General features: G+C 39.7%; 2 protein-coding genes across 3 annotated transcripts; both read left to right on the top strand.

The window, feature by feature from the left end:
- The first annotated feature begins 141 nt into the window (after positions 1–141).
- Positions 142–20,097, top strand: impact (impact RWD domain protein). Of its 2 annotated transcripts, none has more exons than XM_072389924.1 (11): positions 142–349; positions 2,251–2,379; positions 2,467–2,519; positions 2,644–2,706; positions 2,870–2,955; positions 7,007–7,138; positions 7,216–7,310; positions 9,556–9,629; positions 10,980–11,070; positions 15,980–16,114; positions 17,965–20,097. In XM_072389924.1, exons 1-11 carry the CDS (start codon positions 302–304, stop codon positions 18,022–18,024), a joined length of 966 nt encoding a protein of 321 aa, XP_072246025.1. In that variant the 5' UTR covers positions 142–301; the 3' UTR covers positions 18,025–20,097. The 2 variants fall into 2 exon arrangements, with proteins under 2 accessions (XP_072246025.1, XP_072246026.1); XM_072389925.1 differs by having other exon boundaries at positions 145–349; positions 7,007–7,132.
- Positions 20,098–20,711: 614 nt separating this feature from the next.
- Positions 20,712–26,196, top strand: LOC140312213 (histamine H3 receptor). Its single transcript, XM_072389926.1, has 3 exons — positions 20,712–21,033; positions 21,526–21,692; positions 24,416–26,196. Exons 1-3 carry the CDS (start codon positions 20,796–20,798, stop codon positions 25,271–25,273), a joined length of 1,263 nt encoding a protein of 420 aa, XP_072246027.1. The 5' UTR covers positions 20,712–20,795; the 3' UTR covers positions 25,274–26,196.
- Positions 26,197–26,426: the final 230 nt, after the last annotated feature.

The following is a 26,426-nucleotide window of genomic DNA, read 5'->3' on the forward strand; positions in this document are numbered from 1 at the left end:
GCGTTGGCCAGTAAGTTGTCTCCAGTAAAGAATAAAAAAACAACAACATAAGAAACACTCTCAGTTAATTATGCCTGTTTTTATTTGATTTGTCGATGTCCAAACGCTGACTTTAGAACCCGGAAGACAAAACGCTCACGCGCACTTGATCTACGTTGCCCTGGAAGCAGTTTCATCAATGAGTTTTCACTCAGGCTGCACTTCTCATGTATTCCAATTACTTATTTGCCTTATGTGTTGTTGTTTTCTTTACAATGATTGATGCGTGTTCCCAATAGATGACACTGAATAAGATTAATACATGGCGGATATCATAAATCCTGAGAATGAAGGAGATCTGCAGGCTCAAGTAAGCTCAAAGACTTTGATCTGACATCCACTCATAAACTGATAAAGTGACATGACAACTTGGGCTCGATGTTCTGCTTGTGGTATCTGTTGGCAAACAGTGGCGGTGTGTTTATGCAGAATTAACATCCAGCTGGAGCAGCAGACAGACTCACTGCTGCTCTCATGGTGTCTGGATTCATTCCTGCAGTTGTTGTTTGATGATTATCAGGTGCACAGAGGCCACACAGAGCTGCTTAACGCAAAAGAGACATAGAAGTTAACACTGTGGCAAGAATAGGTCAATAAACGTGTGGTTTATCTGTGTTGTGGGACAGTTATACCCTGAGGTTTTGCTTTTTTAATTTTTTTAGTTTGTTTAGCTCTGAAAGACCATCCAGTTTATGAACTCCACTTCGTGCTGTTCTGGCACGTTTTTCTATTATCATTAGATAGTCAATAAAATTCTACTGTGCAGGTAAATATGAAACGATACTCTGTGACTGGATATTGGAGATTTCTTGTGTTTTTTTCTGTTTATTGTTGATGTCAAGGTTAAAAAAATGTATTTTCTTGTCATGTTGTGGATGGACAATTTTTCTATTGAAAATCGAGACGGTAATTGGAAGACTTTGTGAAAGCAGTGTTTCAGCTTTTTGGAAAATGTATTTTCTTGCTTAGTTAAAGGAGTAGACTTGTAGTTTAACATACAGAAGATTTTAAGGGCTTTGCTGTTAATAATTGGGAGTGTTTTGACTTAATTCCAGACCAGTGAGGAAATGTTGTTAATCCTTTTTATGTGTTCATTATATATGCATACTAACTAAATATATATACTATATACTAAAGTTGCTCTTGACCAGGAAATTGTCTGGTACATATTTCGTAACCTTTGTTCAAAGCTAGGATGATTTCTTCCTGCCTTTAGCCAGACAGATGTGAGAACGACATTGGTCTTTGGCGACAAAGATTTAGATTTTTGCAAAACCACAGCTTCTAAATATCATATTTCTGCTTATTTATGAGTTCAGAGTTTTATTTGGACCATCTAAGAGAATACGATTACATGATTTAATGTTAAAAAAAGATGTGTGATTTGTCTTATGCTCTGTATTCCCTTTCAGACTGAAAAAAAATCCTTTTGATGCCTGCTGCTTTAAGGGCCCTGTCTAAAAAAACAAAAAAAACCCACAATCTGCTCTGATTGGTTAGCCTGTCACAAAAAGGTCGAGTGCTGGACAGCTGCACATCGTTTTGGTACTCAAATAGTCAAAAGAATAACCTCAGAGATCATTTTCCTGAACACCTTTCCTTGACCTCTTTGGAAAAGATGTTCAAGGAATAACAGTAGGGGGAATTTGTGAGGTTTTATAAAAAGCTGCAACAAGAATCCAATTACTAAGCAGAATTACCCATTTTCATAAAGGATGGTTCAATGTTTCCCATACTAAAGGAATCATGGCTGCCGCTTAGATATTTCTGAGTCATCTCACCCAGTTTGGATTCTTTTTATTCTTTACCTGGCAAGCAAATGTGTTTCTCAGTAATGTAGGTAAACAGATGACTACAAACAAGGCATTTCAGGCAGTCATGAATGAATGTTCTCTGCGTTTCTTTATGTGCACCAAAACACTATAACAGGGAGAAACCCAAAAAGCATAAAATGACCTCTTTAAGCATCACATCGTGCGTTCACTGTAGACAAAACAGACAAGTAGCTCTTTGCAATGTTATTACATGGGAAGCACAGACTGGCTGGTTGGACTTTGCTATCAAAATTACAGATGTGTAATGTGAGCATTTAAAGCCTTCCGTCCATCACTGGTCCTCATTTTGTAATTATTGTATAGATCAATCCATAACTGACATGTACGAACTCTAATGATCCATGTTTTTGCTTTGTTATCGCCTCTTCTCATTTAGATTGAAGAGGTTGAGGCTTTATCTTCTATCTATGGTGACGAATGGTGTGTAATAGATGAGGCGTCCAGAGTATTTTGCATCAAAATATCCAGCGACTTTGAGGAGCCAAAACTGACAGCATGTTTACAGGTGCAGAAAAAGAAATTGCATGTTAATTAAAGTATCCCCCATTGCAATTGGTTCATAATACAGTTTATCCCCCTTCTTATTGATCAGATAATTCTCCCACCTGATTATCCAAGTGCGGCTCCACCAATCTACCAGATCAAGTAAGTCTATTAGCCTTTCAGATTTAATATGGGGAGATCTGCTGATTTGAAAGAACAGCGTCCCACTCTAAAACCCACTCCTCGCCCCACTCAGTAACCCTGTGTTTGTTCTCGGCTTTTGTAGTGCAGCGTGGTTGCGAGGCTCTGAGAGGGCCAAATTGGCAAATAGCCTGGAAGACATCTTTGTGTGAGTGCTTTTCATAATTTCTGACTTCACTAGGAGGTGATGCGGAGATATATCAGCCTCAACAAAAGCTCTTATTATTCTGTTTCTGTCGTGCAATATCACTTTAAAGGGTGTGTGTCTTGGAGTTGCCACAGTCATATTGAAATGTTTTGAATTTCAACAGGGAGCATGCGGGGGAGAGCATACTCTATCTATGGGTGGAGAAGATTAGAGACTTCCTTGTGGAGAAATCCCACAGCCCAGAAACAGGTGAGGTGTGAAAAATGAAATTCATGCTTGAGGTCACACTTCCATGTGAAGTTCATAATGAGTGGAAATTACGCTTGATAAACATAAGCCTGTTCAACAGAGCTGGCGTAGTCCAACTGTGAGTGTGTGGTTTTTCATAGCACCTATGAGTATCAGTTGGCTGTTTGCTGAGACCGCCCCCGCCCCCCTCTTGGCAGGTGGTTGGATCAGGGAAGCTGACAATTGACACCTGATTTCAGCTTGTGTCTAACACAAATTGAATCATTAGTCTGTTAACTAACTGGCTGGATGCATTGCAAACATTCTGCTGAATGTAAAATTCCTATGAAACGTGTCAATATTGATAACCCTTCAGAAAATAACCATGTACGTACTGAAAAAAAAAGAATCCCTTCAGCATCTGTTTGTTGAATTATTATTATTAATGGCAGGGGACAGAATGGGCTCCTCCTGCTCAGCCCACTGGTTGAAATCTATCTATCCGCAGTTCATATGTTGAAGTGTCAATGGGTAGGATGCTGAGTACCACTATTGCCCCACATGTATCAGTGGTGTGAGAGTGTTTGGAAAATATTTTATATTTCTATTTATAAGATGAAAGCACTGCACAAATTTGTGTGTGATTGTGGCTTTAAAAGGCTTTGAGTGGTCAGCAGGACTAGAAAAGTGCAGTTGAAAGGCCCTCTACAATATTGTGTTAAAGTCTTTTGCCAGCCCTCACTTCTGTGTTTTTTGCTTACAAGAAGGCTTTTTTTTTGTGTAATCTTTTAAAGTGATCTTGAGCAGTAGTTTTCTGAAGGTCTTTCTTTGCTCGAGGAACCACCTGGTGCCTGACCCCCCCCCCCCCCCCCCCCCCCCCCCGGCCTGTTTGATGGCCACGTCTGGCCTATGTATTTGAAACACAACAACTTGTGTGGACATTGGCTGCTTTTTCAGTCTTTCAGTTCAGTTCTTCTACCTGACCATTTACTGAGGAATATGTTTTTTGTCATACCACTTAAACACTGATCTATAAACCATTCAAGAATGAAAATGCACTCAACTCATATTGTATCTTCAGGCACTTACTTACATTTTTAACTCAATTTCTTTAATTGTATCTAAGAAAAGCAGTCTGACAGACACCAAATAATTTTTTTTTTATACAAACAAGTTGATTTCCAAAAAGTTATTAGCCAGATATTTGGAATATTTCAACAGCGTACCCTTAAGTAATTAATGACTGGACCAGTGAAACACAAGAGAAGAAGTGCAAGGCCTAAAAAACTATGGGCCGATGAACAGTATCTGCAATGGTGTCCATGGAGGAGTGCCTGCCAAGAAGTCATTCCCAAGCAAGGAAAACGGGGAGAAAAGCCTGAGGTATGCCTAATGACACAAGAACTCGACTAAAAATCAGTGGCAACAGGTCTTATGGAGGGATGAATCCTCCCCAGAGTCCGGACCTCAACATCATTGAAGCAATGTGGGATCATCTGACAGAGAACGGAACAAAAGGCAGCCGACATCCAAAGAAGAGCTTTGGGATGTCCTTCAGGAAGGCTGGAGAACTATTCCTGAAAGAAATTACATAAAAGCTTGTCATGGAGGTTTCAAGCTGTGTTGAATAATGAAGATGCTCATTCCATATATATTGACTTTTATTAGAATCAGAAGAGTCTTTGCCTTGTACACTGGATTTCCATAGATGTTTGCACATTTCCAGGAAAAAAACGAGGGGTGGATCAAGACTTTTGCACGATACTGCATTTGCCTTTGAAATAAGCTAACTTCTAGCAAAACTTTGTGAAGAATGTGTTGCATACTCTACCAGCAAGTGACAACAAAATAACAATCATTCCACCACCACTGAATCAAAACAATGTACATGCCACCCCAGATCTCTGGTGAATGGACCTCCTGGCCTGTTTCCACCAGACAGCTCGACAGTCGCGCCCATAACCTGCCAGGAACGTCAGTCAAGCGAGTCCCACCTCCAAACACACCAGTGTTTTAGGCCCGTTGTCGACTTATTTATGGGGTAATTTTCCAAAAGAACCTCCAGCACATTGATCGGAAGGAATGAAATTGAATTTGTGCATAAGAGGCCTCATCTAGATCTGTCTCTCGTCTGAATTCTGAGTTCTGCTGTGATGCTCCTCTATTACAAACACAGCTATCTGGTGTGGTTTGAAGACTTGATAAGACAAGCACAAAAGGCTTTTAAAAATCCCTCTGAGTGACTGCACTGAACTAAGATCAATATCTGTATAATCCTCACTGTTACCATAGCAGAATCTTTTGAAGACGAAAAAAGGTACCTCAATTACAGATTTTCTAAATGTGTCGCACTGAATCGGGTTTTTGTAGCGGAGGGTGGGTGGGAGGGTCTTGTCTGCTCCATCTCACTTATCTAATATCGGCCTCTCGAGGCAGACGGTCCCCTTTGAGCAACAAGCATGAAAAATATTAACTTTCCTCCCCATTGTTGTGCGTCATAAGTCCTCTCTCTCTGATTCATGTGGTAATAAGTATAACTGGGCACAGCACTCAAGTGCAGGAGTGGGACTGACGGCTTCTTCATTCAAATGACGGGCGCATGGTGGGAGAGAGGAAGAAAAGGTGATAAGTCTGAAGATGCACCTTTCACAGAAAAGGAAATGAAAACGGAGTAGAGCCGACAAGAGACAGGAAAAAGTGAGGCGAAATAATGGGTGCGATGATGAAATTTAGATGAACGAGACCACACAGATGCAAAAGGATTGAGGGAAAAAAATGAATCAGAAAACTAAATATTTGCTCAGCTAAATATGAAAACCCGCCTGGTTCGAATGGCTTTTGGCCATCTGTGTGTTACTGCTGACGTATGAGTGCGGAAAAATAAAGTGTATGAAATAGTCAGCTTGACCTGTAGTCCAGCTGTATCATTGTCTGTTTTGGTTGTGGTCCGTTGGCAGCTTTTGCTTTTTGGAAGTAGATTAGACTTCTTATTAATGATACTAAACTTTATATTTTACCATCGACTCGCATTAGAAAGACAATGATAATAATCTTTTTTTTCTTTCTTTTACCTTACGTCTCACTGTTTTCAGTCAGTCACGAACACTGAGCTGTGTGTTAATCCACAGCCCATAATCGTTTCAGTAAGTTTTGCTCCATAAATTCCTATTTATGACTTGTGTGTCTGTGACTTGAGTGTGTATACGCGCACCTAGAGAGAGATAAGATTTACACCTTGAGTAGGAAGCAATGGAGGCAGAAAGCTTTATATGAGATAGGAAAACATTAGCTTATTCATTGTCACTTTTGATGTTTTCAATGGATTTATTGAGAACATAAAAACAGGCTTTATCCCCAACAGGGTTAGGGTTAACCTTTCTTTTTGCATACTCTATGGGGCAGATGTGATCAAATGATGTTGTATTAAATGCTGCACGAGTATCATGAGTGTAGTCCACTCTCGTTTTAGCACACTAGTTCATATTTTATATATGTGTGTATGTGTGTGTGTGTAGATATATATATATCTATATACACACATTTCTATGATAAAATCATAAAAATGGAAACGGATGCACGATTAAGTTTGATATCAGAAAAGCCATCTGGTGTCATCCTTTCCTATTAACAGTTCTTTTATTTCTGGAGGCAAATGCTAGCCTATTTTTGTCCAAAAATGACTTCACAGAGTTGACTGGCTTTCTCACTTTGCAACAACCTAATGAAGAGAGTTATAAAAGAAATGTACACGGGTACAGGAATGTTTTCAGTGCACGTGGATATCTCTTGGCATGGGTACTTTTCAGAGTTTGTGTGTATCCCACATTTCCTCTTTTCTGATTTGTAAAACCTTAAGATAGAAAGAGGGTGCCCCCTGTTTTTCACTTCATTGTATATGCATATAGTAAATCATGACATGGATTATCTGGATAATCAAGCGTGTTTGGTTATACTTGGATATTTTAGTTTCGATGACAGGCTTCCGACACTGCGGGCCATTTACTAAAGACATCTTTAAGCATCTGTAAATGTTGGTCTAACAAAACATTCTATTTTTTCTTACCTGTGTCAGTGGATCAACCAGGAAATGTGAATGTGACAGCTGAGGAGGAAGTGTATGATGATGAAGACCTCCCTGATTTCACAACTCTCAAACTGAACACAGAAAATGCACACCTCTTCATGGATCAGGCTAATGGTATGGGTAATTTTAGTCTGCACCTGCTTCATTTCTTATGAAATCATATATGTATAATTATTCATACCATTATTATCTTGTAGATGAAGAGATACCTCCAATAAAACATGGAAATGCCATCACAGACCGACGCAGTACCTTCCAGCCTCATTTGGCACCTGTGGTCACTCCCAGACAGGTACAACACACAAATGTTTAGTTTCTTTTGGATGTTCCCAGATAGTACTGTGAAAATCCAATTAAAAGGGTGAAACTCCATCTAGATTAATTTTTCAATCAAAAACTTACAGCAGATTTTTTTTTCCAATTGGTGGAGACAACTGGCAAAATGGGAACTCATAAGAGATTCAGTACAAATGACTTCATGAGCATCATGTAGGTAAGGATATAAATCTGTTAATTTATGCGGCTTGACAAAGTGAAATATCATTTGGCGTCCTTCCTGCATGCTAATCTCTGTCTCTGGCTCATCTTAAAAGCTTCCACCTGCTGCAAAGGGCTCTTTGGACAAAAATATTTACAGGTGCAGCTGTCCTGTAGACACAACTCAAATTGAATAGACTGAGACTTCTCAGATTGAATTATTGCCTTATTTAGTTACGTTTTTTTTTTTTGTTTGTTTTTTTTAAATACAGGCCCTTTTAATAAGTTGGATTACTTTTTTTTTCTTCCAAAAAGTACTTGTTCACATAGATAAAACTAAACAAAATGCACAATTAGCACTTTATGTCAGAAGGGAGGGAAAAAAAATCACCCCTTTAACAAGAAGAAACTTTCTACCAAACCAGACTCTGTTAGGGCAGCTGTGTGCATTAACTTGTTGAGGTGAGTGGAGAAAAGAGAATATGACAGCAAGAGGGAGGGAGAGAGAATCAACTACAGCCAACAATTTAACAGCACACACCGTGTGAGATGGATGGATCATAGACTACAGATAGAAAGCATGTGGCTCTGGATCTAGATTTGAGTAAATGTAGCTATATAGATAATGTTTCTCTTTATCCTTTTTTATTCTATTTAACTCCCCCACCCCCTCTAGTTTTACCTCAGGGTTTTTTGTAGTTTTTTGGCACATTTCTTTTTAGCCCTTTTCGTGGCAGTGACATCATCACCTTCTCCTCATTTCTAAACTAAGGGCTTTTTTTTTTTTACCTTCATCTGCATTGCTCTTAACCCCAGCAGATGGTCACTTTTCAGTGCATTCGGACAGATGAGCAAAAAGATGTCGCTGAATAAGCTAGAAAATGACGCGATCTGTTGATCGAATGCTGATTGGTTGAAAGTTAGCTGGAGCCTGCAGTTTCTGACACCAACAGATTATAGTAAGAAGGAGGAAACACCATAAATCATAAATCGCAAAAGAGCACAGGTGAAAAGCGGAAACAACAGATGCACTGGACAGTCGTTATTATCTTAACGCCTAGTTTAACTCCAGTTCAAAGAAGATCTTTTTTCCTCTTTGACCTCTCATTTGTCACAGCAGAGGAAAGATAAAGGACCAACAACAACACAAACACAACAAAGAGCGGCACCCAACACGTTTGTGAAGCACCAATGCAAAGAGCATATCTACAGCATAACAGTCACCTAACTACCACCTTTTGGCTGGAACATATGTTATATAACTCGGGTGACCAGATGTCCTCGATTACCTGGACAACAAAAATTGCGTCCAGCTGGAATTTCAAAATTATTACTCAGCCTCAGATATGTTTACATCGGATTTACGATGCGTTTCATTCCCCATACTCGCGTATTGTTATACACTCACTCTCCTCATAGCCCTAAAGCACAGATTGAATGGAAGTGAGTAGGGGAGGGGCGAAGGCGAAGTGCATTTTTTGGACAGGGTGTCTCTTTATGACCCACCATGAAAGAGTGTAAAGTTAAAAAGTACTTTGTTTACATTAAAGAGTCTGACAAAAAGGGATCATAGGATTTTTTTCTCAATGCTTCTAACTTCTAGATGTTCGTGTAATCATGTTGTGTAACCATCCTGTAGCAGAGCTGACGTTAATCAAAAATGTAAAAAAGAAATAAAGAAAGATATAGATGAAATGAGAGTGAAGAGAGGCAGAGGAGGCATCGGTCCAAATCGGATTTTTGGCCATGTAATATTACTGCCCCCAAAAGGTGTTTTTGCCTCACAAACCTCAGTTTTATTGATGACATGTGAAAGCCTGCTAAAGAGCTGACTAATGCTGTACATTCATCAGCAGCATCAGACAGCATAATGACCTCAGAAGTTGTCCTCTGCATAGATACAGCTTAATTTTTAGCTCAACCTGGTGACGTATGTATCAGTTTTTGATTTACCTTGAAATTTAGTACTGATGTATTTTGTAGTTGGCACTGTGTTAAAGTGACAAAAGCCTTGTTTCATATGATTGTTTTTCAGTTGTTTTCTGTGTCGTGTGTTGTAGGTTAAAATGGTCCTGGAGAAACTTTGTGAAAACAAGAAGATTGCCAGTGCCACTCATAATATTTCTGCGTACAGGTTGGTCATTTCTCATATACATTTATACTGCAGCAGCAGCTGCAGGGGGCTCAGTTCTCACACTCTCTCTTTGAAGTCACAGTCGGTTGCTCAAACTGAGTACATCCAAATTTGACTGTGAAAATTGTTGAAAGTAGTGACTCACTCTGGATAGCTTTCAGATAGGTAGTTACATTTTCTCTGTGCAGTTTTTCACCCTGTCCTACTATACTTCCCTCTGGACATCATCATAAAACCAGCAGCCCTTTCCACTCATGGTGTCATGACTTTGTTAATTGAACATGGACATAAGTAAAACACAACGTGAGCACCTGAATCATAGAGCCCAGGATGAGAAAACCAGTGTAGAGTCCATAAACTTGGCTATTATAGCCCTGAACTTCCCTGGCAAACCCTATGAGTCTTTAGAAATCATGAAGTAAATGAAGTAGCTTGTTTGTAGAATGCTGCAACATCAGCAACTCAAATAATACCGTCACTCAGTATCATGAGATTTTTAGATGATTTCTCAGCCATGTTTTTTTTTCTTTGAATTATTACTGTATAATTCATGTTTTTTAACACTATAGAATGTAAATTAACTTGAATGTTATTATCAGAAATACTGATCTATGCTTTCACTGAAAGGTTTGGTTGGTTTTCCACATTCTGAGCAGAAGGCAGTGAGCATTGATCTGATTTTGTTATAGTTTATTTACAGCTTGTCAAATATCTATCACAGGTCCACTCTAGAAGGTCGTCAAATTGTTTTCACCTCATATGCAGGCCTTGTTATACAGAGATATTTTGCCTCTCAGCGTTGCTTCAGTTTATGCACGTGTGTACCCATGGCAACAGTAAAACCACAGATCCTCTTCACTTGACAAATCCCAAATGAACCCCTGACGTGTACAAACACCATAGTGTACAATCTAGCATATGTGGTTACTTCATTATGCAAATCAGGCCTGTATCCATGAGTTTGTATTACAGTTTGTCTCATTAGTGGTGAGGAAAACGAGATAAGTAAAGACCTGTGTAACTCGTCTAAAGAGAACAGTGCTGCATTTAAAGGTTTAAAGGACATTAGGTGCATAGCTGTGTGAGTTTCATCTTTCTGTATGTGTTTTCTCATGAATGCTTGTGTACATTTTTTTTTTTTTTTTGTTGCATGGTTTAATGAGGTCAATGTCAAGATGCTGAGGCACTGCCTTAGTGGTCATTACTCACGGGGAGGAGATGTTGACATTTAGACCGCTAAACAAACTTTTCCGGTGAAGAGGCTGCCTGTGTCACAGTGTCATTCTTTGACCAAAATGTCTTCACGCTCCCCCACCTAATGCCATCCTGTCGGGATTCTGTCTCTCTTAGAATATACTGCGAGGACAAGCACAGCTTCCTGCAAGACTGCGATGACGATGGCGAGACTGCCGCTGGGGGGAGGTTGCTCCATTTGCTGCAGGTTATCATTTTGTTGAATAAATGCTCATTTCTGCTGCATACTAAACTGTGTGTTATTTGGGTAAAATTCCCAACAGAGCCAGGAAATTATTCAGTGCTAAAAGAAACAAAGCTTTTGCTCAGTATTGATATCACATTCACATTGTTAACTCTACTGGCTGCATTCAGTTTTCTTTTTGTCTTTGCATGCCTAATTGGTGTCTTTTCTAAGCTGCCCTGTTCATTTTCACAGCCTGTATAATTTGACATCTGCTGTGACTTTTAAATTGAGACTGTTGACAGTAAGCACCTCTCCAGAGACTGACACAATATAAAGCCTTTAGGTGGTGCTTTAGTATCCTTTCCATTGTGATCACTGCAAGATGTATATTGTATGAAATTACATGTTGGTTTGTATATGAGATGCTAGCTGCTGGGACAGCCAAGGACAGCCAACCACACCATCCGCTCCCTGAATATTTATTACTCCAACAAAGCAGATTGGGCCTTTTTCACAGCAGCCGTTATGACACGTCATAGCAGGTGAGGTTTGAAAAATAAAATTAACGATGGTTGAATTCTATTTCGCTGCTCCAGTTCCAGGGTTCTGCTGTTGGAAGGTGTAGCTCTCCTTATTAGTAAACATGGAGCCATGTCCTTAATACAAATTTTGGCTTTTAGTTAAAGGAAAATGAAGAACCCACTAACTAAAGGAGGCAATTTGTCAGATTTGCAGCAAGAGGCTTTTGAGAAAAATCTCCTACCCACCTACTTCTGTATTATTATAAAACTACAAGGCGTACATAGTGACTGGCATCAAATGAACAGAAAATACAAATAAACTGTTAATGAACTATTTTCCATTTACAGTGACATAAATTCACCAGCTGTTTTAATGGACAGCCGTAGACTGCAAGCAAGCCAGTTTAGCCCTCTGACTCATGCTGCTGTTGTAAAGTGGTTTAGCAGCATTTCACTGAAATAATCAAGGTCTTCCCTGAGAAAGAGATTGTGCGGATGACAGCAGATGTTGCTCCAAAAACTGTAAAGTAGGTAAATTAATCAAATAAAAAATACTTATATGTTTTCAAAAATAACAACTATCATAAATATGCTTTAAATTCCATACAAATTGCTTGAAAACTTGTGTTGTTGAAAGAAATAAGGGCATATATCCTTTGTTTTACAGTTGCCTTTTTTTTAAGTAGCTAACAGCTGATTCTCAGCCATTCCTGAGAAACTTAAGCCCTTTTCGGACATAAAATACATTACAAATACATATTTATCAGCTTCAGCTATATCTCAGCTATATGTCACATTTGTTCAGTGTTGATGTGTGTGTATGTCAATGTGACATTTTGAAGTTTATACGTCAGGCCCCAGCCAGTCACACTGCCATCTCGAAATGTTACAGAAAAGCTCCAGGGGGCTAATTCACATGACACTTACTCATTCAGTTGCCACAAGATTATGGGAAAGCAGTGGATATGCTAATTGACCAGTCTAAAAGGTGGTTTACATGATTAGATGTGTTCGATTTCGCTGTGCTGACTTGTTGTGAAGTTACATGGCATTAAAACATTGTGGGAATAAGGCAGCTGAAGTCAGGACAGGTCAGGAGCAGCAGGTGCCCTATTCCAGCTGCCTGGGCGAGGAAGCACCTCTGGCACAACTTTTATAGTGCGTTGAACGTTTTGCAGTCTGTCAGAGGCAGGTCAAAGTCCGCTTCAACTCAGATCTGAATTTACTGCAGGAGAATGAGAGTGTTGTGGACTTTTTGTCTTTTTATTGGAAGCATCACTTGCTTCCCTTAACTACGAGGTTTCTCAAGCACGGGGAGCATAGCTTCATCCTCTGAACAAGCTGAAATGTGGGAGAGCCCCACTCCCCCCAAGATTGGTCATCTTGCAGTCAATAGCATTGGTGGTTTGATTCCCAGCACCTCCATGTGCCCCTAACTTGCTTAAATGGGGCCAATATAGAGTGCAAACACAAGAAGCACTCTGTGAGAGTGAATAGTTGAATAAGAAACACACTGTATAGCACTTTGCATTACCTAGATGAGATTAAAAAGTGCTGTCTATGTAAGTGAAGACTATTTAAATCTCTCCATAGATTAGCTGAAGACTTCACTGACATGTATGACACATGATACACCTTTAGTCACAGTTTTTTATTCAAAGCTACTAGTATTTCTTAAAATACAAGCAAGTTATTGATTTTCTTTTAGCCAGTCGGGTTGCTATTTGGGGAAAAGTATTGATTTAAGTCAGCATACTTCTACAGTAAAATCATAGACTGATCAGTCTTTTACTTTACGAAATGACTGAACTAGTAAACCATAGTGCGGTTGGATTTCAGTAACAGTCTTCTAGAGAGAAGTTAAGTCCAGTTATTCCACTCAGTTAATAATCTTTTCATTTCACTTTTCAAAGAGGCACTTGTCACTGAACTATGCTGTCAGATGGCACCATGATTCACACACACACACACGCACACACCCACATCACACTAAAACGTGCAATTGTCCTCTCACTTTTTGTTTCCCTGTAATATTGAATGAAAGCCAGTGAGTGGTTTGTGGCAAAACAAAAAGTTTGCCGTAATAAAAGCTAAAAGCTCAGCGGTGACTTGGACTGGTTCTGTCATACTCATTACCAGCAGGTGCTGTGTCGCATCAGAGCTTTTCCAGATGAGATCCATGACTCGTGTTAAAGTTCATACTCATTCAGAGGGTGACGGCGGCCGTCTGTGCCAGTGGGACCCTGTTAGAGAAATAAATCAGTGTGAAATAATGCATTGGAATCTTGGTGTGGACATGTCACAATCTGTGATTTGCGTCTCTGAATTCAGATGAATCAAGCTGTTTTTCATTAATACACTGTCCCATTCAAAAGAGTTGGGCAGTTCAGCCACCCCTACTTTAATATTCTTTAATGATCTTTTGTATAATTGTAAATAAAAAAGAAAAAGGAATAAAAAAGTCTATATTGTATATAATACTAGAAGATAAATATTGTATGACCAAAAACAATACTCCAAAGGTTTGCTAATGTTTGCCAACAAATCTACGTCACATCCTGTAGTTAAATGTCCGTGCACACTTTCTGTGTGTGACACAGTCTAATATTTTGTCGGATCACCTTTAGGTTTGATTTGGACGTGCCTTCTCCATGGTATTGTTGTGCAATGTCTCAACGTTCATTGCCAAATCCAGATTTGCATTCATTTTTCACCATTTATACACATGATGAGCGAGTCAGAAATGCACTAAGTGTTATCCAGCCCATCCTAAACATTCTAATGGGGTTAAGTTGTCCACAGACTGGTAGCCAGCCATTAAGGGAAAATGACCCCCATATGCTCCATGAATCACTCTTTCAAATTGAGCCCCATGAATCCTGGCTTTTTCATCTAAGTGTACACCCTTGTTCTCAAACAACTGAGTCTAGAAAAAAATCTATATTATCAAAAAATCTGGTTATTGAGTAGTCAGGTAGTCTGCTGATCTAATTTTTTGGGCTTATTATGTTGCTGAACCTCGATGTGACAAACCAAATCAAACCCCGATTCATTTGCTCAGTTAAATGGGGTGGGGACTTATTTGGGCCTTGTAATGTAAGTATTTGTCTGCCTCAGACAACTACGAAACGCACTGTCAAAAATCACTTATTACAGGTTTAGCCCCTGAAATTGGTGTATTTTTCTGTCTTGTGGCACATGGTAGACTGCCTACACGTCAATACTGGCCTAACAATGACAACAGCAACAACAACAAAAAAAAAAATGTTGGTATTCAATGTGGTATTCTATAGTTAAGCTCCCCTTTCTCTAAGAGCATATATTACTTTTGTGAGATATTCCCGTAAACTGTATTAAAAGATAAATGAGGTCACAGAGCATGATGTCATTCCCAGCTTTGACTTCTGACTTCTAAGGTAAATGGAGCTCACTATAACTCCTCAAGGTTGCAGACTTTTGCACTGTCAGCTTCCAAGAATCTAGCTTGTCCAAATATGGTCATGTCCTACCTCAAAAAGACAAAAACACGGTGATGGCCAAATGCCAAACTCGGTTCTTCAAAATGGCAGTTCACAAACCAGTGGGAGACACTTCCGTCCATGATTGAATATACCTTCTATGGCTTTACCTTACACTTGCTGACATAAAGCATGGTAAATATCTGCAGCTGGCTGACCTGCTGTGGCTGACACACTGAAAAATCTTCTACTTGTAGTACTCCAAGTGTACTGAGCCATTTAAATGAGGACCTCTCTACTTAATCTAGTTTTCTCCTCAAGCCTTTCCACCTGCTCCCTCATTTAGATTTGAGCCTTCTGCCAGTAAACCGGAAAGTGTTCAGTGGCAAACAGGAAAAGAAGCCAACGTGTTGCATTGGCTTCCATGGAGACCTATTTTGAAACGGATGCCTGATACCCCAAAATACCTTCAGAGCTTTATGAATACCATGCCTCAACAAGTCAGATCGACTTTTGCAGCATATGGGGGACCAGTACAATGTAGTTTTAATGTGTTTTAATGAAGTGTTGGTGTTGCTGCGGCGTCACCTGTGGTTTTACAGATGAATAAACAGAGCCTTTAACGCTCCAGTTTCTGTTCTAATTTAAAAACAATTTGTGGAGCCATAGATTAAATGTCCAAACATGAGGGTGAAGTACTTTTTTTGAAAAAAAATTAAAAATCTGTGACACCAAAAGAAGGAACCGACACCGAATTTTGATTGTCAGACCATCAGCTTTAGATTGGCACCTGAGACAGAAACATCTTATGATGATTCATCCACTTTAACACATCTGATGTGAAATACTCGGCTTCCAGAGAGAGGCGATGGTGCTGGTTTATCATATCTGTCTCATGCTCAGCTCTCTTGAATTCAAACTCATTTCACACGTCCTCATCTCCCACTGCAGATCCTGGACGTGCGTAATGTCATGGTGGTCGTGTCTCGCTGGTACGGAGGTATTTTGTTGGGTCCCGACCGCTTCAAGCACATCAACAACTGTGCGCGAAACATCCTGGTGGAGGAGGGATACATTGCCTCCATGGTGAGACATTCACTGGGCCTTTTTTCCTTATCGCTCTGTCATCTCCCACTGACACATCATCTGTTAAATTTGACTTTGTTGCTAATTTCTTTTTTTTAGGAAGCAGTGTAAATGACTTGAACCCTAATGTCTCTCCAATTATCTGGAAATAATTACAGTAGATCGACTGGAGATTATTTCTTTCATTTTGCCTTCCTGGCAAGCTGAGCAGAGAGTTTCATAAAGCTACACTGATACAGTCTGTTCAGTCTGCCTTGCTTAGTTGTTGTTTTTAGTTGCTACCTGTTTTGGAGATCGTTTGTGCCTGACCTTTTTAATCTGGGAAAGTTTTCCATTGACATTATGATTTACCATTGACTAGCAGCCACAGGCTAAAAACTTTAAAGATGCAGTAAACCTATGCTCAAAAGTATTCTCTTTTAGTTCATCTTTAACTCGCCATTAAAAGTGTGTGCTTAATTGCAGTCCCCTCCTGACAGTCCACAGTTTAGTTGCACTTGGCTCTGTGACAACTTATTCACCCTCACTCACTTGTAATCAAGAATGTTGTTCCACAGCAGCTACTCTGAGAGGGTGGCCCGCTCTGCAGATGTGTCTGTGTTAGTTTTTCCTTCACCTGCCTCATTAGATAATCAGCTGGTGCCAATTTTCTTAAGATGACAATTAGTTTTCTCCTGTGGGCAGTCCCTCTAAGTGCCAACAGCCAGTAGACATTACTCAGAGGTTTATGTTTGTTTTTGCCAAAATCACGAGCTTATAGCCATGATTGTGATGGCTGTGATGTCGTTTCTATGATGTCAGTTTACACAATCTTCACGTCCTGGTTCAGGCTGATTGGAACATATCAAACTTTTTACAGATACAGATAATTCCAATTTATCCAAAGGGAAACATGTAGACATGTTTCTCAAATCGCCCCTAATGGTTACAAAAGTCAGGTTAATCGTTTCTAGACGGTGAACAGTGTATCTCATGGTAATCTATTTATAATTCAATTCGTGGCTTCTTCAGCGTGACAACAGGTTCTTGTGTATGGCTGTTCATACGCAAGGATTTCTGACAGTGCCATTGCATCCAGCAGCTGTAGGGGAAGCCAAAGAGCAAACAATTATTTAAAAATATCATGATATGTTTAATCATTCTGAGGAACAGAGTGTGAGATCAGTTTTGTTGAAGATTAATTCAAAATTGGATTAAATCTCTGAGCACCTGGACTGGATGGAGGAGGAAATTAACGGTAGAGATAATTAGTTGAACTGCTGGTTTTGCACTTGAACAGCACAAGATCGCTGCCATTCCCACAAGGTTGTTAAGATCACTTATTTTGGAGGACTTATTCGGGATGTGAGTCGCTTATAAAAATCACTAACAAGGCAATTTGCTCATGTCTAATACTCTTAAGAACATCCCAAACTACTTTAAATCTGTTGGGCGGCCCAAACAAAAAAAGTCAGAACGCTTTGAGAGCGTGGCAGACACTATGCCTCATGAAAAAAGGACTTGAATGTTGAAGATTTCCACATGTTTGAGAAGCATTTGTCACCCTGCTGTATGTAACGGAGATTTCAGAGAAGTTGACAGCCTAGTTTGTCATTTTAATAATTAGTGGGGAATGTTTTCTTCAAGTAGGAATGCAGTTTTTTGTATGATGTAATTATTGGAATACATTAGAACAGTGTGGTGCATGTCATTCAGCACATTATAATTTTCACATTTGCACACACAGCAGGAGTTTAGGCAAAAGAGTGTCAAATATTTTGCATGGAAAAAGCTTTGGTACCATTAAATAGAGTGCTAAGATAAAATAATCATTAGTCTACTCAATCTAATCCTCCTCTCTTGTTTTGCAGGATGAAGCCACCAAATCTGGGGCAAAGATCAAAAGGCCAAAAAGCAAGAAGACAAAATGAATTTAAAAAAGGTTGAAAAATATATTTTTATTATCGTCTTTTCTGTCTAAACTGGTTAAAGCTCAGTTTTAGCCAGGGGGCTGTCTTCTAAGGAAAATTTCCATATATTCAAAATGACGTCACCCAGGAATTCTAAACCATCTCAGATAACTCCTGAATTGACAGCTTGTTTTTATTTTTTAGCTGATAAGCCGTCACATGAAGTATTTACAGTAAAAAAAAAATTTCCATTAAAACAAACTTTGACAGCAACCGAATGTGGCGTTTCTTTATGCTCATCATCTTGCATTTCAGGATTATTGATTCGCTATCCCACCATTGGGAGTCCTATGCTAAATCTGCAAGAAAACAAAACCTACGCTCAATTCATTTAGTGTTCCCAAGAAGTATGCTCATACATCACATCTCAAGAAGATGAAGCTCACAGAGTTTCACTCACACGAACGTTCACTCATCACTCATACATCTGCTTTCTTCAGAGCATTTGACATCCCTGTCATATATTCAGCTTCTCACAGTTACCCCTTCTGTCAGAGTGTTTACCTCACATTGGTTCCTTTGGGGTTTCTCCTCACCTCTCCATTTTGGTTACACTTCATCCCATCTTGGAAGACACTGCTTGCATATCAACCGCTCCAAAGCTGCTATCTAAAAATACTCTGGGCTTATCTGTGCACTTGCCACTTTGGCTTTAACCGTAACGACCCGGCAAACTCAATCTAAAAAATGTGTAATTTTGCCAGCAGTAGTAATATGGGGAGATGAAACCTGCGGCATGATGTAGAGTGACATTTAAATTATATGATAACCCACATGACACGAAACACCCCAAGTTTCCAAAACTTTCTCCACGCCTGCTCATTTCAGCCATTAGGAATAATTACAGCTAATTCACTTAGCAGAGAGCTGTTTTTCCCCCAACAAGCTAACATCACACTGAACCCAATCAGCCCTTAATCATACTTGTTTGGCTTTTCAAGAAGTCATATTTATATTCAAGACTGCAGAGAATAATTAGCTGGCTTTGGGTTATAAATTTCACCTGTGCAGTTCCTGCTGCTGATTGGGGTAACACCATGGTGTGGTTTTTGCTGCAGCAGTAATGTGAGTACTGTAAGTATGCGTGCACTGTTGTTTTTTGGCGTAGTTACCAAAGCTGCCTGTTTTTATAACATGTTATTATCCCTAGTGGAATTTTATTTAGCTTTTTATTGCTTTGTATTTCATGCTGTCGTGTTTTATGAAACCTGGTTGCCACCTGTGTGTTGTGCTTATGGATTCATTACTTATCCTCTGAAAAGAAAAGGCCAACCCACTTATTTCAGTTTGTTGTACTGGCTCAGGGAATATCTGAATTTGGGCTAGAGTGAAATGTGAGGCCATCTCTCTGAGCTAAAGCTATAGCTTGGATGAAACTGGATCAAGCAGCAGGACAATAATCCCAGGCACAGCCCCAGCAGATCTACAACAGAATGGCTGGAGTGTACTTATGTTTTTCACACACTTCTTCTGCATTTATGCTCAGTTTTTGCTTGATGAAAAACACAGTGTAATATATATATTTTTCATTGTTTCCTGATGTCAAACATTAGAATTAGCAGCAAGTATAATTTCCTTTATCACATGACTATGTGACAAATCCAGAATTGTGAAAAATAGTACTGAAACTAAATTCCAGAAAATGCCTTTATTGATGAAAGATTGATGAACATGTGATTACAAAGGGTTTAAATCTTTGTATGTGTGATTCACAAATATTTGAATGTATTTTTGCACATTATGATGTGTAATTATTGCCAGAATCAAGAGGTTGACAGAGTACAATTACAGAGTAATTTGCTAACTTTCTGCTCTCAGAGCCCCTCTGCAAACATGTTCTAATCTGTTCATTTATGGTACTCATCCGTGTTGACTGAGGAGTTGCTCCTTTCCTCACTGAATAAATGACCAGGTCCAAAGAAAAACAAATGAATGGAGAGATAATTTGCATTGGGCATAGATTTCCAATACGCAGAAATCACCTGAGAGATACCGGAAGTTGGGCTGTCTTCAAAATAAAAACATTAAATGTCACTACGTTGTCTTATTCAGAATCAGATAACACGAGTGTTTCAAAGTGTGTGATTGAATTGGTTTGATTGGATTAAAGAAAAACAAAACAATATATTGTTATGGTATGAGAGTAGCGTGAAAAGGCATGGTGCCTTTTCAGCTGTTGTTTGTGCCTTTGCCTCCAGTGTTGGCTTTGAACATGGGTTGGAAAAACAAGTCACTGTTACTTTCCACACTGAAAATGGTCTGATGCATATTTGAAAAATGGCGTGGTCATTGTTCGCATTGAACACGTTTTAACTAGAGGTTTATTGAGAAGATTTGACCGGATACGTTACTTTCTGTGTGACAGAGTTGAAGCTGGTGACAAAATCAACTGTGCGCCCTGCGGTACGCGTACATCCAGCAGCCGCGCTCATAACTGAGAGTCCAGAGGGGAGAGAACACTCATAGGATCTACGCTTGTTAAGTAAATTATATTATTGTTTAGAATAGGAAAACCACACACTAACACGAACTTTGAGTTCTATTTGTGGGAGGAACACCGTGGCGGGGGTTAAAAATGGGACATTTGGGAAAAGTGGCTTCATTCAGCCACAGGTCTTCGCTCAGCTCCTCGCCGAAGTGGCGCGGACCGTTCGGACGCGTCGCTGGACTTGTCCGGTGTTTCAGTGCGTACTGCGAAAGAAGTCTACAATGATTCTGGCTGTGAATTAGCTATGGGCGCGCACATCCTGGAGTCCAACTCCAGCGGCAACTTGACGCCTGCGGTGTCTGAGACTGGGACTGTCCTCCCGGGGTACCTGGTGGTGATCTTATCGGTCCTCATGGTGACTCTAGTCATTGTCGTGGTGGCTGGGAACGCACTCGTCATCATGGCTTTTATCGTGGATAAAACCCTAAGAAATCAAAGCAACTACTTCTTTCTGAACCTCGCCATATCTGATTTTCTCGTGGGTGAGTTGGTGGTCTCCTTTGTCTCGTGAGTGTTACTTCGCACAAATAGTTTCTCTCCTTAAAGGCTTATTGAATACGACCCTATCCCCAAAAAGGCTAATTTATTACACTGTAATTAATGCACCTCTACTGATTTATGAAGTTTGTGTATTTTTCATTATTATCATTTTATTTATTTTTGTATTTTTACTTAATTCATGCGCATTACTACACACTATTGTGCGTACTTGTGACATCCCTCTATTTCATATCAGCTGGCCATTCACATCCCTTTTGTATGCTTCTGTTATCTGCAGCACACAGTAAATTACAGCCTTCTCTTTAGAAGCAACCATGTTTTTTGTACCTAAAGTGTATCTGATTTACTCTCTGCAGGGTTTTTTTCAGGGTAACATGCAGCCTAATAGATCTCACATCCAGACTATGGGGAGGTTTGGAGGTTAATAGTTGGAGGTGTTGAATCATCATGCAGTGTGTGGGTGTGTGTTCCAGGTGCCTTCTGCATCCCAGTGTACATCCCCTACAACCTGACTGGCAGGTGGATGCTGGGTAAGGGGCTTTGTAAAGTGTGGCTGGTCATGGACTACCTGCTCTGCACCGCGTCCGTCTTCAACATCGTCCTCATTAGTTATGACCGCTTCCTGTCAGTCACAAGGGCAGTAAGTATGGGCTGTGGAGGTGCTCATTACCACACACACAAACACACACATTTGCACGCACACATAGCAGACTACCACTGGCAGCTGTAAAAGGTTTCGCTCCCTGAAATGTCATTTTCTACAGTTTAATTCTTTCACCAGAGCGTGTGGTTTTATTCCACGTTTTGATCCACTTTTTTATTTATTTTAGCTGATGATTTTTTTTTTATCAGTGCAAGCATTAACACTGGAAATAAGAATCTAGTGATAGACTGATTAACTGGTCATCTCATTAATCAGCTGGCTTATTAATCAAGCCAACACTGCTGATGATCTGCTGCAGAAAAATGGCTGCAGAGACATCTTCAGTGCAGCTACCCTTATCAGTGCGATTGCCGTGGAAGAACCTGGATAGTTACCTAATTGTTCTAATTGTTCAGTTCTAACTTCTAAAATAATCACTCTGCACAGAGAGTGTGGAAAGAGAGATGATAGGGATAAAAATTTTTAATTTTGGTTGCATTTCATTGCTGTCAAAAGGTAATAATCCAAATTTGTCAGATGAAAAAAAAACAACAGAAAACATCTAAATCAGAATAACAGAGAAACACTGAAACATAACAAAAACCCATAGACCATGACAACCAGCCAAAACACTACTCCTAAGATTATCCAGATGAAATTTTGCTGACTTCTTTTTGCACAGTTCTACTCAGTCTATGTAAACAGCTACATTTTTTTTGTGTTTGGGTCTTTGGATGTTATGCTGCAGTTCATTGCGAGTGTAAACTTGGAAGCTGTGGTATTTGATCAGAAAAAGCTAAAGAAGACATCGGCAGAATTCAGATTCTCTACTCAGTAACTCAGTTAAGGCTTTGCCGCCCTAATGTCTGAATTTTATGTTTTTACCCAGTAACATACATACACAGTTTTTTAAAGTAAACCTCAGGTCTTTTTAGTTTTTTTTCCTTTTCTGCTGATTGAAATACACGTCCGCTGACAAGCTTGATTTGTATAAGAACAAACCAAACTGGAGGTAGATCTTTCCCAATTTGCGTATCACACACAGGGACGTTGAAAATGACGTCATTTAGAAATCAGACACACACCCCCGCATTTAATAAAGTTGTAAAGTTATTCTAATTCTAAATGTATTCAGTGGAGTAACCCTTACTCATATTGATAATGAATATAGTCTTGAAAAGTAGTAAGATATGTTTCCCATTTTCTTTTAAAGCAGTGGATAGAAATGTTCAGGAGTTTGGTTATGAAGGATTAATTTGTACGGATTTACTATTTTAGAGGCTGATCTTACACTTCTGTCCTAATGTTGGAAATCAGGGTGTGTACATACAAAATATCACCTGGAGCAACCAGACAAAAAAAAATCTAGCGTCTAAACAAAAGGATGCTTCACACTTCTATAACTCAAATGATGCCATAGTGATGTAACTGTGGTCATCCCAGCTGTCAGATACATTTTTCATGATCCTTAAGAGGGTGTAAAATTTGGAAGATGTGGTCTTTGGGGAGGCAGAGTGGTTCAGTTGAGAGGAAACTAGGTCTACCTTAAGCTTCACATGAACTTGAGGCTATATTCTAGAGGCTAAAAAGGCTAAAGAAAATATGTTTCCTTCTCCCCCTGCTTATTTTATCTTGATTATTCTTTTTAAACTCTGTCATGTGAGTCACTCAATTTGATTTTTAAGTAGAATGCCAAACGTCTGTGAAGGAGTAATTTAAAATCATGAATCAAATAAAATTCATGCCTAAATCAATCATAAATCAATCTGTCATCCAATAGAAATTTAAAGACAGTTCCTCCCATTTGACCAGAATTAATCAATGAAGTGAAAAGATCTGTCAGGCTGGTTTGTTACTTCCATGCAAGTATTCATAACAATCTCACAATCTGTGTTGTTTTTTAATTTCCTATGTGTTAGATGCCATTTACAGATAGATCTTCTTTTTACAGGTGCTTTTTAGGGTTAGGCAGCGACGTCTCCTTGGCTTCTTTGATTTAATTTTGACTGACGGTAGCTGTGGATGAAATGTTTTCCCTTTATTCTTTATTTCAAACCCACAGAGAGCAGGATCTCTTTCACTTCCAGTTGAAGCATCTTTGCTTTTGAAGTGGACTCTCATGAGTGGGGCCAGAGTCAATTATGAACGATCCCGATGAGTCTCCCGTCTCATTATCATTATTATTAAGTTCTTGTTTTTTAAAAGTCTATCTTTAGGAGCCAGCAGCACTACTGTCTCATGGTGACATACTCAGCTGCTGCAACCATAGGGAGAGAGTTTGAGGCACAGAACAGAGCAACTATAAAAAAAATGGTAAATACAGGGGCCCTTCTAAATAGTAGTTTACACTGAGAGGAGGTGACGTTGAAATGCGGCAAGCTCAGAGAGAATGAGTAATGGGAAACCAGATGTCTCTTTTATGCCCATATAGCATCAGTGCATGTGTTTCTCAGCTCAACATTCCCCTGCACTCTTTGGCTTCAGTGTCACACTGTGGAACAAGTTATGAGTGGGTTTTATTTACAGCGTCTCTCTGCCGCTCTTGTGCTATACAGTAAGACCTTGATTTGAAGAAGAGACTCTGCCGAAGCCAGAGTATCTGTCAGTCTGTTTGTGTGAGAGCAGCTGTGGTGCTTTGAAATATCACAAACAGTGATGCGATGGAGCAGAGTTTATGGAGCACTGCTGTGAGTCACATGTGTGCCTCTCTTTTCACACAGGTTAAATACAGAGCGCAGAGGAACATGACCCGCCAGGCAGTGTTGAAGATGGTGGCAGTATGGGTGTTGGCCTTCCTCCTTTACGGTCCTGCCATTATTTTCTGGGAGACGATTGTTGGCCACAGCATTGTACCGGCCCACGAGTGCTACGCAGAGTTTTATTTCACATGGTACTTCCTGCTCAGCGCCTCTACTTTTGAGTTCTTCACCCCGTTTGTGTCAGTGGCCTTCTTTAACCTCAGCATCTACCTGAACATCCACCAGAGGAATAAGAACGGGAATGCCTGCGCGGACGATGAAGTCAGGCCCCAGAAGAAAGTTAAGAGGCACAAAGAAGGAGGGGGCTGGTCTGTGTTTTTTGTCAAGACTCGGAAGGTGACATGCAGCGAGCCCGCTGCTGTGTCTGCGGTTATCGAAGACGATGACATTCTGTCTCCCTCTTCCAGTGGGTACCCTGACACCAGTCAGATCTTTGTGCAGAGGGAGAAATATTCTCCACAAAGAAAAAACTCAAGGCTGTTTCAGCACACAGCCTCCTGCATGGCACCTGGCCGAAGAACTCCGGTATCTCGTCTTTCCCGAGATAAAAAGATTGCCAAATCATTGGCAATTATAGTCTGCATTTTTGGGATTTGCTGGGCTCCATACACTCTGTTAATGATTATCCGTGCTGCCTGTAGCGGTGAATGTGTGGCAAACTACTGGTATGAGATCACATTCTGGCTTCTGTGGCTGAACTCAGCCATCAACCCATTCTTGTACCCTCTGTGCCACAACAGTTTTCGAAGGGCTTTCTCAAAAATACTATGTCCTAAAAGACAGTCTGTGCAGCCTCAAATTGAGGCTCAGTCCTGTTAGATTAACTCAGTTGCCCTGCCTGTAAATGTTGATGGTCATACACTGTAAAAATCCATGTAATGTTCTTCCATGACAAAAAAGATTTCAATAACAGAAGAAATGTTTTAAGTGAGAATTGTCACAACACATTTGATAGCAATACAACAATGCAACCCAGTGTTGATGTTTTCAGTGATAGAGTGGAGCAGTGGACCCACTACATTCAGTGTTGGTAGATATAATTGCCCTTGATTTAATGGCCACCAAGAGTCAGTGTCAGATTTTTCAGATGGTGTAAGTATTGATTTGAACGTGTTCACGTTCCCTGTAAGTAGGATGGAAGGAGTTGGTTCAGGCTATCTCAGCTTTGAGATCTTAACCTGCTGAAAATGCCAGGGTGATGAATGAGGCTATGTGGCCAGATATAAGATGATTATCATAATTTCTTCAAAGCTGTTGTATTAGGCCATCTGTGCTGTACACAAAGTTGCTTAATTCTCTCCTTTCTGATTGGAAACACAGAGAAAGAGACAGAGATGGCTGCTTCAAGCAGCATCCAGTTTTGCAAATGCAGCCGTGACAAGAAAAACCTTTCAACTTACACGAAGTAGGGATTTAATGGCCCAATATTTTTTATAATATCCCGGTACACAAAACCATTTTGCTTTACCTTTTCAAATACAGAGCTCTGAATTTGAACAAGAAGACCTTTTTGCATATGCCTTTAAAAAAAAGCCCATTCAAGCTTTCCATCAGGCAGCAATAGAATTACTAATGTCAGGTGCTCAGATTTCAAAGCAAGAGAGAACAACAGTAGAACAGATCACTGGGTGTTGTTTATTTTTTTGACAGTGACATTTTATGTGGTTTTACATAGCCTACCCTAAATTTCTATTTGAAAGTATGCTCTTGTTGATGTTAATAATGTCTATGAAAAAAAACCATTAAAACTTTTGTACAATAAGATCTATGCTAGGCTGGATGATTGTCCTAGAATTTTTCTATTCACTGTCTTCTTTATACGACATACATAGAAACCTTGAAACTGCTTTTACTACGAAACATGTGTCTGCATGTCCTTCATAATGAGGACAAGATCAATACCAACAGAATGTAGCTTGAAAGGAGTGGGTTTTGATACAAATTGATTGCAACTCCCCTAACTGAAAACCGA

The sequence above is a fragment of the Leuresthes tenuis genome, unplaced genomic scaffold (genome assembly GCF_036924035.1).
Source record: "Leuresthes tenuis unplaced genomic scaffold, fLeuTen1.0.hap1 SCAF_7, whole genome shotgun sequence".
Classification (NCBI taxonomy): domain Eukaryota; kingdom Metazoa; phylum Chordata; class Actinopteri; order Atheriniformes; family Atherinopsidae; genus Leuresthes; species Leuresthes tenuis.